This window comes from Podarcis raffonei, chromosome 17 (assembly GCF_027172205.1).
Source record: "Podarcis raffonei isolate rPodRaf1 chromosome 17, rPodRaf1.pri, whole genome shotgun sequence".
Classification (NCBI taxonomy): domain Eukaryota; kingdom Metazoa; phylum Chordata; class Lepidosauria; order Squamata; family Lacertidae; genus Podarcis; species Podarcis raffonei.
The window spans coordinates 33,210,583-33,227,053 of NC_070618.1; the positions used below are offsets into that span (position 1 = coordinate 33,210,583).

The following is a 16,471-nucleotide window of genomic DNA, read 5'->3' on the forward strand; positions in this document are numbered from 1 at the left end:
GTAAGATTGGCAGGGCCACAACAGGATAGGATCAGCCTTCATGCTCTTCTCTCTCAGTCCCCATCTCTTCATGAGCAAAGAACACAGGAATGGAAATGCAATTCCATTCATGACAAGGCTTCATCGTTATATAGCCTAATTCCCTTTATGCCACCTGTACTTCATTGCCTTTTTTAATCAAGAAGCAATATGGATGATGGACTCAAGGGCATCCTGATCAAATTTGCAGATGACACCAAACTGGGAGGGGTGGCTAACACCCCAGAGGACAGGATCACACTTCAAAACGACCTTGACAGATTAGAGAACTGGGCCAAAACAAACAAGATGAATTTTAACAGGGAGAAATGTAAAGTATTGCACTTGGGCAAAAAAAATGAGAGGCACAAATACAAGATGGGTGACACCTGGCTTGAGAGCACTACATGTGAAAAGGATCTAGGAGTCTTGGTTGACCACAAACTTGACATGAGCCAACAGTGTGACGCGGCAGCTAAAAAAGCCAATGCAATTCTGGGCTGCATCAATAGGAGTATAGCATCTAGATCAAGGGAAGTAATAGTGCCACTGTATTCTGCTCTGGTCAGACCTCACCTGGAGTACTGTGTCCAGTTCTGGGCACCACAGTTCAAGAAGGACATTGACAAACTGGAACGTGTCCAGAGGAGGGCAACCAAAATGGTCAAAGGCCTGGAAACGATGCCTTATGAGGAACGGCTAAGGGAGCTGGGCATGTTTAGCCTGGAGAAGAGGAGGTTAAGGGGTGATATGATAGCCATGTTCAAATATATAAAAGGATGTCACATAGAGGAGGGAGAAAGGTTGTTTTCTGCTGCTCCAGAGAAGCGGACACGGAGCAATGGATCCAAACTACAAGAAAGAAGATTCCACCTAAACATTAGGAAGAACTTCCTGACAGTAAGAGCTGTTCGACAGTGGAATTTGCTGCCAAGGAGTGTGGTGGAGTCTCCTTCTTTGGAGGTCTTTAAGCAGAGGCTTGACAACCATATGTCAGGAGTGCTCTGATGGTGTTTCCTGCTTGGCAGGGGGTTGGACTCGATGGCCCTTGTGGTCTCTTCCAACTCTATGATTCTATGATTCTATGATTCAATACTTTCACCTCCACCGTAAGGCTCTGCGTCTGCACACTGAAAACCCATATGGGTTTTTTTTCCTCCAGGAAAATCAAGAAGTCTCCAAGGATAGAGAAAACAGTGGCAGCACAAGGGTTTCCCCTATATGCTGCTCTGAGTGTACATAGAACATGAGACCGTGGCTCAATCCAATACCAGTTTGCTGACTTTCTGGTTCCTCCTTTCAGGCATTTTCTTTTACTAAACTGCATACACATACTTTTTACAAAAGAAACCTTGGCAAGCAAGCAAGTACGCACATTCAGATTCAGATCCTTCCTCTTCTCCTTCTTCCTCTTCTTCGCTCTCTTCGCCTTCACTGTCTTCCTCTTTTTCAATTTTCTGCCTCACACTGGTGAAGACAGACTGCAACACAATCGAGTCTTCATAAATCTGCAAGGAACATGCAAATCACATTTTAGGGTAAAATCCTAGCTCCACAAAACTAGTTCACATGTTTACTATCATGCTACACTGTCACAATGCTTTTGCTCAAAGAGAAATCTTTTCAGGGCTCATGCTGAAAGTGCTTCTGAGTGTTCAAGGCACTTCATATTATACACACCACTGAAGCCTCAGAAAACCTCATGATGCAGCAAATAACAATTCTATGAAACCTCGGAACTTGCTTCATGCATTGCCAACATACCACGGTTCCATAAAAAAATTACAACCCCTGTGATAACTGGGATGACACAACAGCAGCTACTTGTTCTAAGGATAAACAGCTGGCAATTGGGTTTTGACAATTCCAGTTCCAGAACAAGAGGTCTAGTTCAATGCGCACTTTGAGGGACTCAAGGGAGAGAGATGCAGTGAACCTTTCTTTGCATGGACAGGGACATACATGCCATTCATACGACAGCGGCAACTGCCTTACCAGAGAGCCTTCAAGGTTGAAAGTCTGTGCGTTCTGACACAGGAGCATGACATCCTTCTCCAGATCATTCAGGCTGCGGTACTTGTGGTTCCGGATGCGCTCCTGAAAAGGAAAGGGAACAAAAGGGACAGGTTCCAGGTCATGTCTGCACAGAAGTCATCAGTATTTAAACGTAATGGGAGTAAAAGCAACAACTGCCCACTGCATTAAACCATGTAAAACCATCTATAATAGTATGTTGTATTAAGATAAAAAGGGGGTGGCAAAGCAGAAAGAAACTAAACACATCCTACTCAGCCTTGCCCAGGCTAGGGCTCAATTGCTCTTCCTAGGACTCAGCTGCAAGTGAAACGTTTTAAATATGTTGTAAAGTGTAATATACAAATGCGACACTCAATTCAATGTATTTTTCAAAACGTTCTTTTAAAAAAGCATTTTCACAGCATTTTTTATATTCCACCATAGAAAGAGGCAGTCCTTCAGTGAAGTCTATAAAAGTTACTAGCCTGCTGACCTATATTTTCCCATGCTGGTTATTTGTGGCACAATAACAACTTAAAAGAAGGGACGCGGGTGGCACTGTGGGTTAAACCACAGAGCCTAGGACTTGCCGATCAGAAGGTCGGCGGTTCGAATCCCCGCGACGGGGTGAGCTCCCGTTGCTCGGCACCTGCTCCTGCCAACTTAGGAGTTCGAAAGCACGTCAAAGAGCAAGTAGATAAATAGGTACCGCTCTGGCGGGAAGGTAAACAGCGTTTCCGTGCGCTGCTCTGGTTCACCAGAAGCGGCTTAGTCATGCTGGCCACATGACCCGGAAGCTGTACGTCGGCTCCCTCGGCCAATAAAGCGAGATGAGCGCCGCAATCCCAGAGTCGGTCACGACTGGACCTAATGGTCAGGGGACCCTTTACCTTTTAACAGCTTAAAAGAGGGACACAATTGTAGATACAATTGTGGATGTACACAATTGGGTGGCACCTTTACTATTTACATTGTCTGATAAGGAAACCTAACGAGTTCATGATAGGTGTGACACTTCAATCAGGGTTTCTAATGGTTCACAATTCTTAACCACTATGCCACATATTCCAGAAGGGCAACAGTCTGTTGCAGCAAAAGTGTCTTGTAACACATTAAAGACTGACACAATTTGCCAGACACATAACACCATTTGGAGATCAATTTAATATGCCAGCAGAACTGGATCACACTTCAGGTAACCGCACATTATTGAGGTTGCTTTCAAGGATATTAAAACGCAATGAAAAACTAATGTGTTAAAATAAGGTCTACAGCATCCAACCTAACAGATCAACACAAGATGTAGAGCAAAACTGGATCAATGCACTGCTGCTGAAACTGCAAGAGCTGTGTGCACTGTTCTTACAAGCCTACCAAAAAGTGATCCTACAAATAATGCAGAAAAATACTGGGTCTCCCCACTGGGGATGTTGTTACACATCTGTCCCAACTGTGTTGCATTGGCCAATTCCTGTTCATTTGCCTTTGTTGTGGTGAATGGCATTAAGTACAGCACTTCAACACTTTGTAAAATGGACTTTCAAAACCAAGAGAGAGCTATTCCTGTGATCAATTAGAGATGGCATTGCTTTTCCACACTTGGCAACTACAGCATGGAAACTCAGCTTTAACAGGCCATGACAAATCCTTAGAATAGCCCTGCAGTGATGGGATCAGGTGCTGTTTGCCATCATCATCATTTATTTATTTATACCCCGCCCATCTGGCTGGTTGCCCCAGCCACTCTGGGCTGCTCCCAACAGAATATTAAAAACAAGGTAAAACATCAAACACTCAAAACTTCCCTAAACAGGGCTGCCTTCAGGTGTCTTCAACAAGTCAGATTTCCTTGACATGTGATGGGAGGGCGTTCCACAAGGTGGGCTTCTTCCCTGGAGTCCACTATCATCTTGTGTGAACAACAAATTGTACTAGTGACATAAAATGATAGATGCCCTAATCAGGATGGCCAGCAGGAACATTTTCCAACTACCTTACATGGTTGGTAGTATTAGAATTTTGGAAATATGAGAACATAAAGGTGAATGTTGTGCTGCTACAATGAGGCAAGAATAATTACCTTTATTTTCTTGAAGTCCACTGGTTTGCGGATGAGTTCATAGTACTCTGGAAGCTCTTTGCGAGAAGGAAGTTGGATGAAGACTTCACTAAGCTGGCGTCCACTGCTGCTACAAGACAAGAAAAAGGAAGACGATTAAAGAGGTCTGCTTCCCTCTGAATAGGCTTCCTCACAGTCTCCACGGGTCTTCAATAGCCATGAAGTACCAACAGCAAAATACAAAGATGACTTTTCTTACAAATAGTGACGTGTTCCATATAAAGCAACCCATCAGTGGCTTGCACAGTATGTCACATTCTCACAAGTTAATCACTTTGTTGACTTAGGAATGTGAACACTAGCAACCAGTGGATAAGTACCAACTCTGTTAAGCCTTCCCAAATACGGAAAAATCAGTGTCGGTGGTTCAGGCTTGAGGTCCTGAATAAAAGTTGTCAGGATGTATCACAAGAGACCAGAAGGAAATGAGCATCCTGTTGCATGATCAATATGAGCCAAGGTTGGAGGCTTAATATTTCCCTCTTAAGCAAAAATAATCTGATGCAAGGATAGCTCATTGCCTGGCCCCCTGGATCACCAGCAGCCTTCAAATCGCTCAGTAATTGATCTAGCCAGTTCAAGTGTATTTAGACAAGTGGAACATATGACAAAATGTTGCAGTTTGTAATGCTCATGAACATTGTTCCAGCCAATCAGCCAGGCCTTCTTCCAGGACACTCCATTGCATTCCCTGTCCCCAAGCAATCAGCATTCTCTGCCCACTTCAGCACACAATCATCACTGGTGGGATTTTTTGTTTTTTGTCTGCTTGGCCTTTTTAATGCCTGAAAGGTTCTCTGTACTTCTGCAGTTCTGAGCATGCTGGTATCTTCCCTTTTTGTTTGTGGATGGTGCCATTTTGGATACAAAAACAACGGCACTCAACCACAAACATCAGAAATGGAGGGAAATGATGGCAACTGATAAAAGAGGTAATACTGAGATTATTTGTTAGTTCCTGATTTTAATATTGATGTATATGCACAGCTACAAATTAACCAACATTTGTGTCTTTCAATATTTGAATCAACACCACTGCCATCATCCAGAAGAACAACATGTCTACCCATTAACTGCAGTCTGGATTCTCCATGATGGTGAAAATAAAATGCAAATTATGTAAATGACATGTGCCTAATTCACAGTGTCCTTTAAACTCGTGATATCTTTCCTTGAATTGAAGCCAAATGCAGCAGCAGGAAGTCTATCCAGGAGAGATTTAGGAAAGTGAACTTTTACCCAGAGAGCAGAAATACTGAAGAATGTCCTGTGCCTTCTTAGAAACAGACAAACAAACACCCCGCTCTTCTGTTACCTGTCCTTATATTTAATCACAGCGTCAACTATCTTCTTCATTTTCTTGGTGAGGTTGGGTGGATTTGGCGAAAGCTTCTCGGCCGGGGGCCTCCCACGCTTCTTCTGCTTCTTGCTGTCGTCGTCTTTATCCCGGCTGCGAGTGCTGGTGGTTGGCGTGGATGAGCTGACGTCCACGTCCCTTTTGCGCTTGCGGGAAGATTTCTTCTGGCGCACCTCCTCTTCTATCTCCTCCAGCGTTCCCTCCTCTATGGCCTGCGGAGGGGAGCAGCTCAGTCAGCCAGGTAAAATGAACAGCAAGCATGAAGACGACACACCGTGAAATGATCAAACACAGACATTCACACAAACATCCAAGCAATCTAGCACAGTGAGGAATGGGATGTCTGCATGGGCCGCTTCCCAAAAGACACTTATTTCCCGGGTTAACCAGTAAAGGATAATGGAAGGCTGCAACTCTGTAGCGGTGGGAAAGGAAAGATGGTTCTCTTACCTATGAGCTTTTCTTCTCATGTTAAACAGGGCCGGCAGGCTGGGACTCTGCAGAGGAATCTGTCGTGACAATGCAGAGGAGAGTGTGGGGGTGCCCCTTCCTGCCAGCTCAGTTGCAAATTCTTCCGAAGCTGCAAAGAGACCCGCGGCTACTAACCACCAGTTAACAAGACACATTAATGCTTCAGATTGCACAGGAGAGGAATAGAGGCCAGCAAACTGCAGGCCATGTATAACAGAAGTAGGAAAACTCAGAAGTAAAAATGGCCCATCTTTCCTTTTTCTTTAGTCATACATGGCTCTCATCCAAAGCAAATTAACCTCAAGGTTGCAATTCAGGCACTATCCATAATACCTGAAAACTGGTATAGGATTTTAAGAGGAGAATGGCCTGCCAACAAGGTTCTAGTTGCCATTCGTTTAAATGGCACTGACACCCTGGCTTCCACCCATTTTGGTTTCAAGCCTTTCCACACACTCAATACCCACCTTTTCAATTATGGTGAATAGTAAGTTGTGGAATACGTGCCGTAGTTGCTATTGTCAGTTGCTGAGGAACTGAGACCTGGAGTCTGCATGTGTCATACTGACTCTGGTCAATTTGGTGAACAGAGAGAGAACAAGTGCGATAGAGGCAGGCGGCTTTTGAATGACTGTAAAGAAAAATACTGGAGCCTAAGAAATTGCCCTGTCTCTTCTTCTATAGAAACTTGGGCCTTTGGGGGTACCACCCACTTTATCTGCCACTTTCAAATTCCCCGCCTCAACCTCACTTTCCCCCCAAATATGGAGATTACTCGCCTTCTTGGAATGGTCTTCTTTAGTCACACATTAGGTACTATACCTAAGCCCTGGCCAACACATGAAACACCACGGAAAGCTCAGGTGCAAGGGGGAAGAATGCCCACATCTCTCTCAGAACTGGTGTCAAAACAAAAGGGGCACCAGAAATGCTGCTTTCTATTCATCCCCTTCCAAAGTCTGAAGGTCTTACTGTCCCACTCAGAGCAAGACGCCTCCAGAGGAAGGAGGGTGGGGTGAAATCACTCAAGGAACTATGAATACACGTAGTTTCTATGTTTTTGTTGGGGCCTCTGCTTTGTGATCAATTAGGACATACCAGGAAGGGATGTCCAGAATATTAGCTGTGAGACACTGCTGTGCCTCTTCAAGAGAGAACACCAAAACACATAGTATGGGCTGAAGACCTTGCTAGATTCCGATTGGGCTCTAGTGGAACGCAGCATTCACTTTTAAAGGGCACAATTATGAAACATTAAATGTGGAGTCCAATGGAAACGTATCCGGGAGCTAAAGGCATTCCTTTTTCTTGATCCAGAACTGAAATGCAGTCCCTTGTCCCATGTAAAACATAAAAAAACAAAAAAACAGCTTGCCTCACGCTTGAAGGCATGTATGAGCAATTTCCCTCTCACTGGTATGGCTAATGTGTTTGCCACTCACTGCCCTAAGCTATAGCAGGTTTTAAAATCTTTCCTAGGAAATAAAGCATTGTTAATCCCTTTCTAGATCCTCTGGTCAATGATCCACTGTCCAGCTGTGGGGTACGCTCATTCCGCAAGAAGGTATTCTTGCTTCTGCTTGCTCTTTTGGATAGGGTAGGATGTTCAAAGAAGGCGATTACAAGAAATGCTCCACCTAATAAACTAAGCACGTTGTCTCCAGATACTGGCACAATTCCTTTAAGTGCCAGGGAATTGCCAAGATGAGATGAGTCTCCTGTTTCCCTCATTATGCGTGGTAAAAAGATGCGACCTTCAACTTCAATATGAAAGCAACCCTTGTAGCTGCAAAGTATTTCAGCTGAAGGGTGGGCTGCCTATTAGGACCAGTGTGGTTCCTGGTGGTTAAGCCTCAGCTACATGCCAGTGGGCATAGCTCAAGCCAGGCTTGAAAAGAGGGGTTACAGAGAGACCCCAAACATGCTGCCTTTCCTATCAGAAGGCAGGAAGATGCTGCCCTGGAGAATCCAGCTAGTGAGTAAGGAAGCAGGAGAAAAGCATGCCCACGAAGACAGCCCAGCTAGGAATAATATCTGCTTTGTAAAAAGAGGCAGTTGAGTAAGTGCCACATGGTTCTGTCTGACAGAGACTTATCTGGCGAATGGATTTGCCCTCACATTTCTTCTCAGGACCAGAAACCAAATGTGTGGACCATCCATATGAAGCATCACATACAATGGATTAATAAACCTGGCAAGGATCGCCTGCCAGTTTGTTTGCACTGCTTCAGCCAGCCAGTGCTTGCTATGTGACATCTTCTAGAAAAGATGTCGCCCTTAGAGACTAACTGGTTTACTCGATGAAAGCTCAGATATCCCTGGCATTCATAATGCAAAACATGGTAGATTGTTTGCTGTTTAGAACTAATATGGCTACGCTTCTGCAATTTTTTAAATATAAAAAGGAATTCAATGAATCTGTTGGGAAAAACTAAGGTGATCTGCAATAAAGGAGCAGAACATATAACCTTGCTTGGCAGGTCACTCTGATATTTAGTGACTGACTTATTCGCAACATATGATCTTCATTATCTTTTGATAAAGCATCTAACTTTTGAAGTACTTAGGCCAGAAGCAAAAATAAAATAAAATATTTTCCTCCCTGCTACCTTCAAACATGGTGTAACACAGAAAAAGTGGTCTTACCTTTTTTTTGTTTCTACTTGTTTGATAGGTAGCAGTCCAGAGACAGGGCATGCTCTCTGACCAGCCAATACGGAGCAGATGCTGAAGCAAAAGGTCTCTGGGAAGGACTTAAGAAAGCACCCACCTCTTCCTCTGTACAACCATCCACTCCTAGCCTAAGACCTCACACACTACAACTCAAACAACAAGCACACTATACAACCAACAGACTACCACTGAAACATGCAGGTTATGGATTACTGTCCAATAAACAATCGGACAGAAAATTTTCAGCTAAGACAACATTTTCTGTTTTATTTGTTGCTGGGCAGTGGTCTGCTCACTGGAGGTAGGCGAGCGCATCAGAACCCTGAGGTTCATGCACTGTTTTTCTAATTATTACATTTACAGTAGTACCTCGGGTTAAGAACTTAATTCATTCTGGAGGTCCGTTCTTAACCTGAAACTGTTCTTAACCTAAGGTACCACTTTAGCTAATGGGGCCTCCCGCCGCCGCGGTGCAATTTCTGTCCTCATCCTGAAGCAAAGTTCTTAACCTGAGGTACTATTTCTGGGTTAGCAGAGTCTGTAACCTGAAGCGTCTGTAACCCGAGGTACCACTGTATAAACAAGGTTTGGATAGCCCTTGGTAAAAAGATGGGCTTAGAAATGTCTCTCTTCATACTGATAGATCTTATCAAAATGCGTACAGCACTCAGAAATAAATATCTTGCTCCACCAGGTTACTCTGGGTCTGCACAAGCAGAACACAAACCAGTTATAGGCAATAGTTTTGCTTCAGTGCCAACCAAATATTGATCTGATCATATAGACAAATTTAAAGTGATTTCTTTTTCTTTAAAAGCAGCAATATCCACAGCAAAGTGTAAAAAGCAGCTTGACCCTGTAAGAATTGCTGAAGCAAAGGTTTTGCAGACTGAAGAACCCAAGTTTGACTATTAGATGTCCACTTGATTCACAGAAAACTGCAGGATGCATTTCAACTTTTAGCTTCAACAGCAGATATTTTACAGCACACAGCCCTTCAAACTCAATGTATGCAGTGTATATTGTAAAAGGGCCATGCACAGCTTTTTCACCTGCGAAGGTTTAAATGCTGGAGCTCCTAATATGAAATACAGGCAGCTCCCATTTTGCATGCGCTCAAGGCATGCGCGACCAATGACACATGTGCCATTTTCGGCCCCGGAAGGGGGTGGGGATGAAAGAGGGTGGGCTTATGCTTACCCACCAAGGCGTATGATGACTCGGAACAGAGTAAAGTCCAACAAAGTAAAGCCCAAATCCAAAGCATCAAGGTGCTGATCATGTTCTCAGCAAGGTTTCAAACGCACTTCTAACCCATTAAGGAATACTCTACTTGGTGACAAAGGCCCATGCTGGTCTCAAGCTGAAAGCGCCTGAACAATCTCTGGGTTGAAGTAGAAGTGTTGCCTGCATGAATCCTGATGCATGATGCCTGTGTTTCCTCTGGAACTGTTGGAACACCAACAGTCATCATGCCAGTGACTCTTCCGTAAAATAAACTTCTCGAAATCTGGTTTGCTGCGATGTGGTCTGTGAAAAAAGCCTGCAATGAGGCACAGTCTTTTAAGCAGATCTCCTCTAATGGCATGGTCATTACCATCAGAGAAGCTGGAGAGCTGGAATGGCATTTTCTCAATTTGAGTTTCAGCCTCCTGCCCTTGGAAATTAATATGATGCATCTAGAGACACTGCTGAACATCAGCTACTCCCTAGTGTCTCCAGGAGATGCTTTTCTCAGCTTGTGGTCCACTGGTGATCTTGAAATGGACTGAATCTGACGCATGCAAGGCATGCATGCCACCTCAACATTTCAGTCCCTCTCCCAAAGAATTTGTTCCAGGGAAGACAGGCAGGTGCCCATGAGACTGTGCAACTAACTTGCATAATGGGCAGCCTCACTTCCACACTACTGGCAGTTACCAGAAGGAGTTGTTTAGTACTGTTACATACACTGGTCTATGTAGCTCAAAGGCACCTGCTGACCAGCACCAAAGTTCCCAATGGCAAGGCACTGGTACAGGTTTTTATAGCATTGCTCCTCTCCAAACAGCACAAAGATGTAGACACATGTCAAGGTCTGCAGAGACCAGCTAGTGGACGCGACAGCATCTTGAGCCACCTTCTTTGGCAAAACCGTTTCCCCTTAACAGTTCCAGGATGTTCTTTGCACTTTTCCATAAACAGAAAAAGAAGGAATAAGTTCTCTCAAAAAAAGTCAGCACTTGCAACAATAGCATGTATGAGGTACAAGAATATTTGCAAGAGAAGTTGCAGCTTTTTAATTTTTCTGACAACTCCTCCTTCAGGGCCTTAAGGCAGGCTAGAATGCCTCTAAGAGGGGATAAGTCGTGGCAGAGACCACCTTAATGACTTCAGTCATGTGCTCTATGGATCTTCTTAAGGCCAGGCTCACTTTCTGTGTACTTGGTCCATAGGCCTGGGTGTTCCCTTCAGGTAGCAAGCAGAAGTCTGTGGTAAGAAATGTCAAAGTTTCAAGTATTTTAAGCAACAAGAACAACCAAGACTCTGAGTGCAGTAGACAGATCTTTGTCTAGTGTTTAGTCTGCACAAGACACCTTGTTTTAGTTCACTCTACGAAGCTGTAAGAAATGCCTTGAAACGGGGGTTCACCATGTTAGTCACATGTCCCTGCCTTGGACAAACAGGACAGCATAACTTGTGGGAGGAGGCCTCACTATTCAGCTGGAGAACCTGGCTTCGCCACCATGCCCTTAAGGGAGCAGGTTGGAAGGAGGAACTCATAACTGAATTTCATAGCAAGATTCTCTGGTTCCTGGCTTGCACACTGAATTTCTCACCCTTTGGGAAGGCTGAACAAAGCAGAACAACTCTTCCTCCTTTGCTGATTAACTCTTGGGCTTGAATCCTTCAACTCATAAAAGCTTAACTCAGCACCTGGGATGTTCCACAAAGAAAAACCAGCTTAGCTTGATCGGCAGCAGAACAAAGTTAACCAAACCTGCACTTTCTTTCTCTTGCACAAGCTCGGAGGAGGAAGAGTGCTTTGGGATGGCTACTGCAGCTTAGGACCAGCTTCCTATTCCCTCCCTGTGCTGCCCCAAAGTCTGCCTCTTGCAGGCCAAAGAGCCCCCAGTCTCTGGATCACTGCCTAGCAACAAGTAGGATGAAATATTTGCTGGGCCAGACAGGCAAGAAGAGCATACACTCAGCTGCATAGCAAGCAGGCTTACTGCATCTGAAATGTTTGCAATCTGTCAAGGAGATCAGTTGAATTTAAATTTGGCAACATGGTTTCCACACAGCTGAGTTCCTAATACCCAACAGAAGTTTTGCATGGTGAAGTTGATGTGTATTTCAAGAAAGCTCCTAGACTTTATAAACGCCAACATTTAGGTTATCAATTTAACAACATCATAGTATTTCTGATAATCGTGTAGAAAAAGTATTGTTGCCAAACTCGGTGCTTGCTAGCACAATCTTAGCTGACCATCAAAACTTCTGAGACTGGGTATTTTCCTCAACTTTCTGACACACAGACAGACAACACAGACACAAGTAGAAATAAAAATTTAGAAAATCATTGGAGAACGATGCTGTACCATGTATACCTTGAGCCACTGCTTCTCAGTCAGCGAGTCACTATAGTCCACTTCCTTACGGTGACGAGAACCTCGCCCAAACATCTTTTCTTCCTCTTCCTCACAGGTTAGCCTCTCTACTTCAGCATCATCTTTAATGATCCAAGAGGGCAATTCATCCTCTTCCATTAGACGTGGCTTTCTCTTTGGATTGCGGGCTTCTTCTCGCCTGCGATCCAAGTCCATGCGCTGTAAGGAAAATAGCCTGAGGTGAAGGCTCCAAAGAGTATGTTGGCTGTACTAGTTATATATTCTAAGGCCATACTGGTTATATATTCTACTTGGACCCAGGGCAGCTGCTCTCAGAGAGCCATCAAGCAGAAGAAGGTCATCAACAGGAAACTAAGCCTGTGTTAGCAACATACTGGGCAGGCTAGTGGTTATACAGAAAACAAAGGATAAAAATTACACTAATTCATGCCATAATCATAGTTGTTTCTGCGAAGAGATAGTGGGGAAAAACCAGCAGGCATCATGTCCCTAGAGTAGGGTGAGACTTGCCATCAAAAGAAGACAGAGCCTAACAACGTTAGTTTATTTAAAATATTTATATATTGCCCCTCTCATTAAAATAAAACCCAGGAATTGTCCATAGGACAATGTCCAAATGTTGTAGGATTCCCAAGCTTATTGGGCTGATGGGAGCTGGAGTACGACCATACCTGGAGCGCCACAGGTTAGCCACCCTTTGCCTAGTGGATGAAGGTTGGGCTGCAATATGCTTGACATAAATCTCATTAATTTTATAATTGGGCTTATTTTCAATTTAACAGGCTTTGGAGGTCAGCATGGATGCGTAAGGTGCCTGCTGAAAGGTGAGGAAGCCATGTCAAGTATGCTCCAAAAGGGGTTTATACCTGAAATGTGTATGTTTCTATGGAAAAGCATGGATCAAGTTCTACCTGTTAGAACTCTTGTCCCTAGACACCATATCGGAGCAGAAGCAAACAATGCAATCATTTTCTTTGAAAGAAGCCAGATTCAGCTGCCACTTCCCTCCTTTCTGTTGAAAATCCAGAACTTCACCTGTCACCTTCTCCCCTCCTCTAGGAACCTGTAGCTAGTGTAAACATAGGGGTTCACAGGCTGAAGGGTAGGAGGAATCTCCTCCCCACCCCCTTCTGCCTTTTTCTCAGGGCCCTAAAGTGAGGGGCTCATGATTATTGGAGGAAACAGAAGGACAGCAGCATCCCAAGGGCATAGGATCCAACCCAATAGCTGCAGTATGTCACCTGCCCTGAGCCTTAGAACTGGGTAACAGCTTATTCACAAAGAATATGATGGCACTCCCTGCTATCTATTCATTCTCTCCACTACTGCTGCCATAATGTGAGACTCAGACTAATAGCCACCCTAGTCAACCAGAACACAAGTGCTTCCTCAAGTTTATGTTTTTTTGTAAAAGAACCCATGGTGCTTGTACTGCTTTCACTGCCACTGGGATTTTTTTAAAGCAAGTATAATCAGTTAATTGAATGAACTCAAAGGGTTTGCAAGGGCAGAATTTGCAGAAACCTTGTATTTTCTCTCCCCCACCCCAAAAAAACCCCTTCTCTTTATTGGAAGGATTTCTAAACCCAGACTCATGCTTTTACTTAACACTACTTAACACCCCTCCAGTATACCTTAATACTAGACTGAATTCAGGAAGATAAGGCTGACCTGTTTGAAATGCAAGAAGCAAGGCAGTCACTCTCACCATAAAAAGGTCAAACTCCTCCTCGTGCCGGGCAATCATCTGGTTAACTGTCTCATCATCAGGAACTTCATCTTCCTCCTGAAAGATTTCAAAAGAGCCCCGTTTAACTCGTATGGAGATGCGCCATCTGGCAACCCACTGCTCAAAACTGTACATTGAATGTGTTTTTACTATTTCACATTTGATTTGGCTACTCATGTAAAAACGAGCTGGGTAGTCTCAGTGGACAGGGAAGTTCGCCACCCGAGTTGGCAACTTTGCTGACAGTCTTAAAACACAGTGAGGCGAAGGACTGGACAGGCGCGGCGACTGAATGACCCCTCTCACCTTTAAAGGTGGTTCCTCCAAGTCGGAGTTGAGGCACAGGGTTGAGGCAGTGTGGGGAAAGCTTGCGCTGCCACTGCCGCTGCCCGTGCTGTATCTGGTCTGTGGATAGATAGAGGACTTCAGTCTCCAGGGCTGTCAAGCCAGCCCCTTTCACTGACACTCAAATTCACTTTCTAGCATGACAAGGGTTCATGCCATTTCCTTCCAGCCCACAGTCCCTTGCGTCAGCGTCATACAAAGCACAAAGCTAGGCAATGCATTCACCACTCATACGCTGGAGGAGGAGAAAGCAAAAAAACCACCCCTCTGCTCCCTTACCTCATCCTGCTCCTCATGCTCCAAGATAGCCTGGAGAAAAGCTCTCCTTTCATGGCTGGAAGATTTCTGGTCAAACATGCCAGCCTGGATAACCTTTTGATCTACATTAAGCTTGTACTTGGCTGCAGCAAGGATCTTCTCTTCCACGCTGTTCACGGTGCAAAGGCGCAGCACACGGACTTCATTCTGCTGCCCAATGCGATGCGCTCGGTCCTGGGCCTGCAGGTCCTAAGAAAGGGAGAGAAGAAGAAAGCTCTCACTGTTCAGAGAGTAGTTAAAATTCAGCTATCACCTTCATGTGCTTTGATGCACAGCACTTTAGAGAGAATCAACCCACAATACTCCAGTGGATTAAGTTGCACCTACGTGAGATCAGTGTTGTTCAGAACCCACTTCTTAATTTACCACCATACATTTGCATAGTAGTAATGAAGCTGCTGTGACTTACCTTAGGTCAGCCTGTGAACCAGTAGTGTGTCCAGACCCTTCCACTGAAGACCAGTGTTCTACTCTGTGGCCCACTCACCAGGGTTATTGGAATAGCTGATTTTATTTATATATTTGTGTGCATGTCTTGGAAACTCTGGCAAAGGGTAATATAGAAACTTTTTACATAAATCTTGGTTTACAAAGCTGTAACTTGGGACCTGAGTACCTGAAGGAGTGCCTTCCCCATAGCTTCTGACCCAAGACTAACGATCGGTGGGAGAGGTCCTGTTTGTGGTCCCATCAGCAGGGGTGGCAAGGTCATTTAGGACAGCGTGTTTTCAGCAAAAGTGCCATGTTTAAGGAAGTCTGTTTCTGCTGAAATCAGGTAGTCTGCTAGATTTGCTACATTCAAACAGAATGTTAAAACTTTTGCCTAGGACTTTGGGGCATAATTGTGAGGTCTTTGGGCTGAAAATATTAGCATGCCATTTTAAATATATTTTAATTGATATTTTAAATGCTGAATGGTTTTATGTATTTTTCTGTATTACATTAAGTTAGTTGCCCTGGGCTTCCTTTAGGAAGAAGCATGGGATACAAGAAACATTGTTAATCAATTATGTGAGGAGCTTCCCAAAGACATCCATGGGATAGTGTGTTCAGGGAAGGCCAGATTGCTTTAGGAGGTGATAGGAAGATTTCTATCCCAGGATTCCCATCATGTTTGGCACAAAGCACCCCCCCCCCATATTCAAAGGAGCCTCAGTTTTTACTATAGAAAAGTGCTAACATTCAAGATTCTGTTGAAAATCCAGAACTTCAGTAATCAAAAAGATGTGCATTTACTGTTGACCAAAGTACAGCAAGACACAGAAAAGCCCCGCTTCTTTTGTATCAGCTCAACAGATAAAACAGGCATACTACAAATTTATCATTACCAGCCTCACCCCACCCCACACTAGTATTCAGTTTCAAAAAAAACTTCATTTCTGAAGCCCACATATGCATTTTATTATTACCTGGTGGGGATTCCAATCACTGTCAAAAATGATCACAGTGTCAGCAGACTGTAGGTTTAGCCCCAGGCCTCCAGCTCGGGTACTCAGCAAAAAAATAAAATATTCAGAGCCCGGCTCATTGAACGTTTTCAGCAGCATGCCACGGTCTTCCGCTTTAGTGGTTCCTTTAAAAGTAGAGAGACAAGGGTGGTTTTTCCCCCCACTGCTACAAATTTTTGGATTGAGTAGAAAGCCTGTCATCTTTAAGAACCCCAGAAATCTGGGTAAGCATAGCACTGGTCCACAGAGGGGAATTATTTTTTATACTGGGAACCAACCAAGTTGAGATATACACCCACATTCCAAAATGTCTGGAGAGCTTGCATATCAATTTAACTATTTAAGTTCCTAATGGTATTACGAAAG

General features: G+C 44.1%; 1 protein-coding gene across 20 annotated transcripts in view; it reads right to left on the bottom strand.

Moving 5' to 3' along the window:
- SMARCA4 (SWI/SNF related, matrix associated, actin dependent regulator of chromatin, subfamily a, member 4) overlaps positions 1–16,471 on the bottom strand; it is a 69,030-nt gene that overhangs the window by 1,003 nt on the left and 51,556 nt on the right. For 8 of the 20 annotated variants that reach the window (XM_053370849.1, XM_053370850.1, XM_053370851.1 and 5 more), the window contains 9 exons: positions 16,067–16,230; positions 14,619–14,846; positions 14,301–14,399; positions 13,974–14,051; positions 12,236–12,463; positions 5,469–5,722; positions 4,115–4,223; positions 2,014–2,115; positions 1,394–1,526 (listed from right to left, as the gene is read on the bottom strand). In XM_053370849.1, the coding sequence (XP_053226824.1) occupies positions 1,394–1,526; positions 2,014–2,115; positions 4,115–4,223; positions 5,469–5,722; positions 12,236–12,463; positions 13,974–14,051; positions 14,301–14,399; positions 14,619–14,846; positions 16,067–16,230 (1,395 nt within the window). The remainder of the gene's footprint in view (positions 1–1,393; positions 1,527–2,013; positions 2,116–4,114; positions 4,224–5,468; positions 5,723–12,235; positions 12,464–13,973; positions 14,052–14,300; positions 14,400–14,618; positions 14,847–16,066; positions 16,231–16,471) is intronic. The other 12 variants (XM_053370865.1, XM_053370858.1, XM_053370863.1 and 9 more) reach the window with 6 other exon arrangements.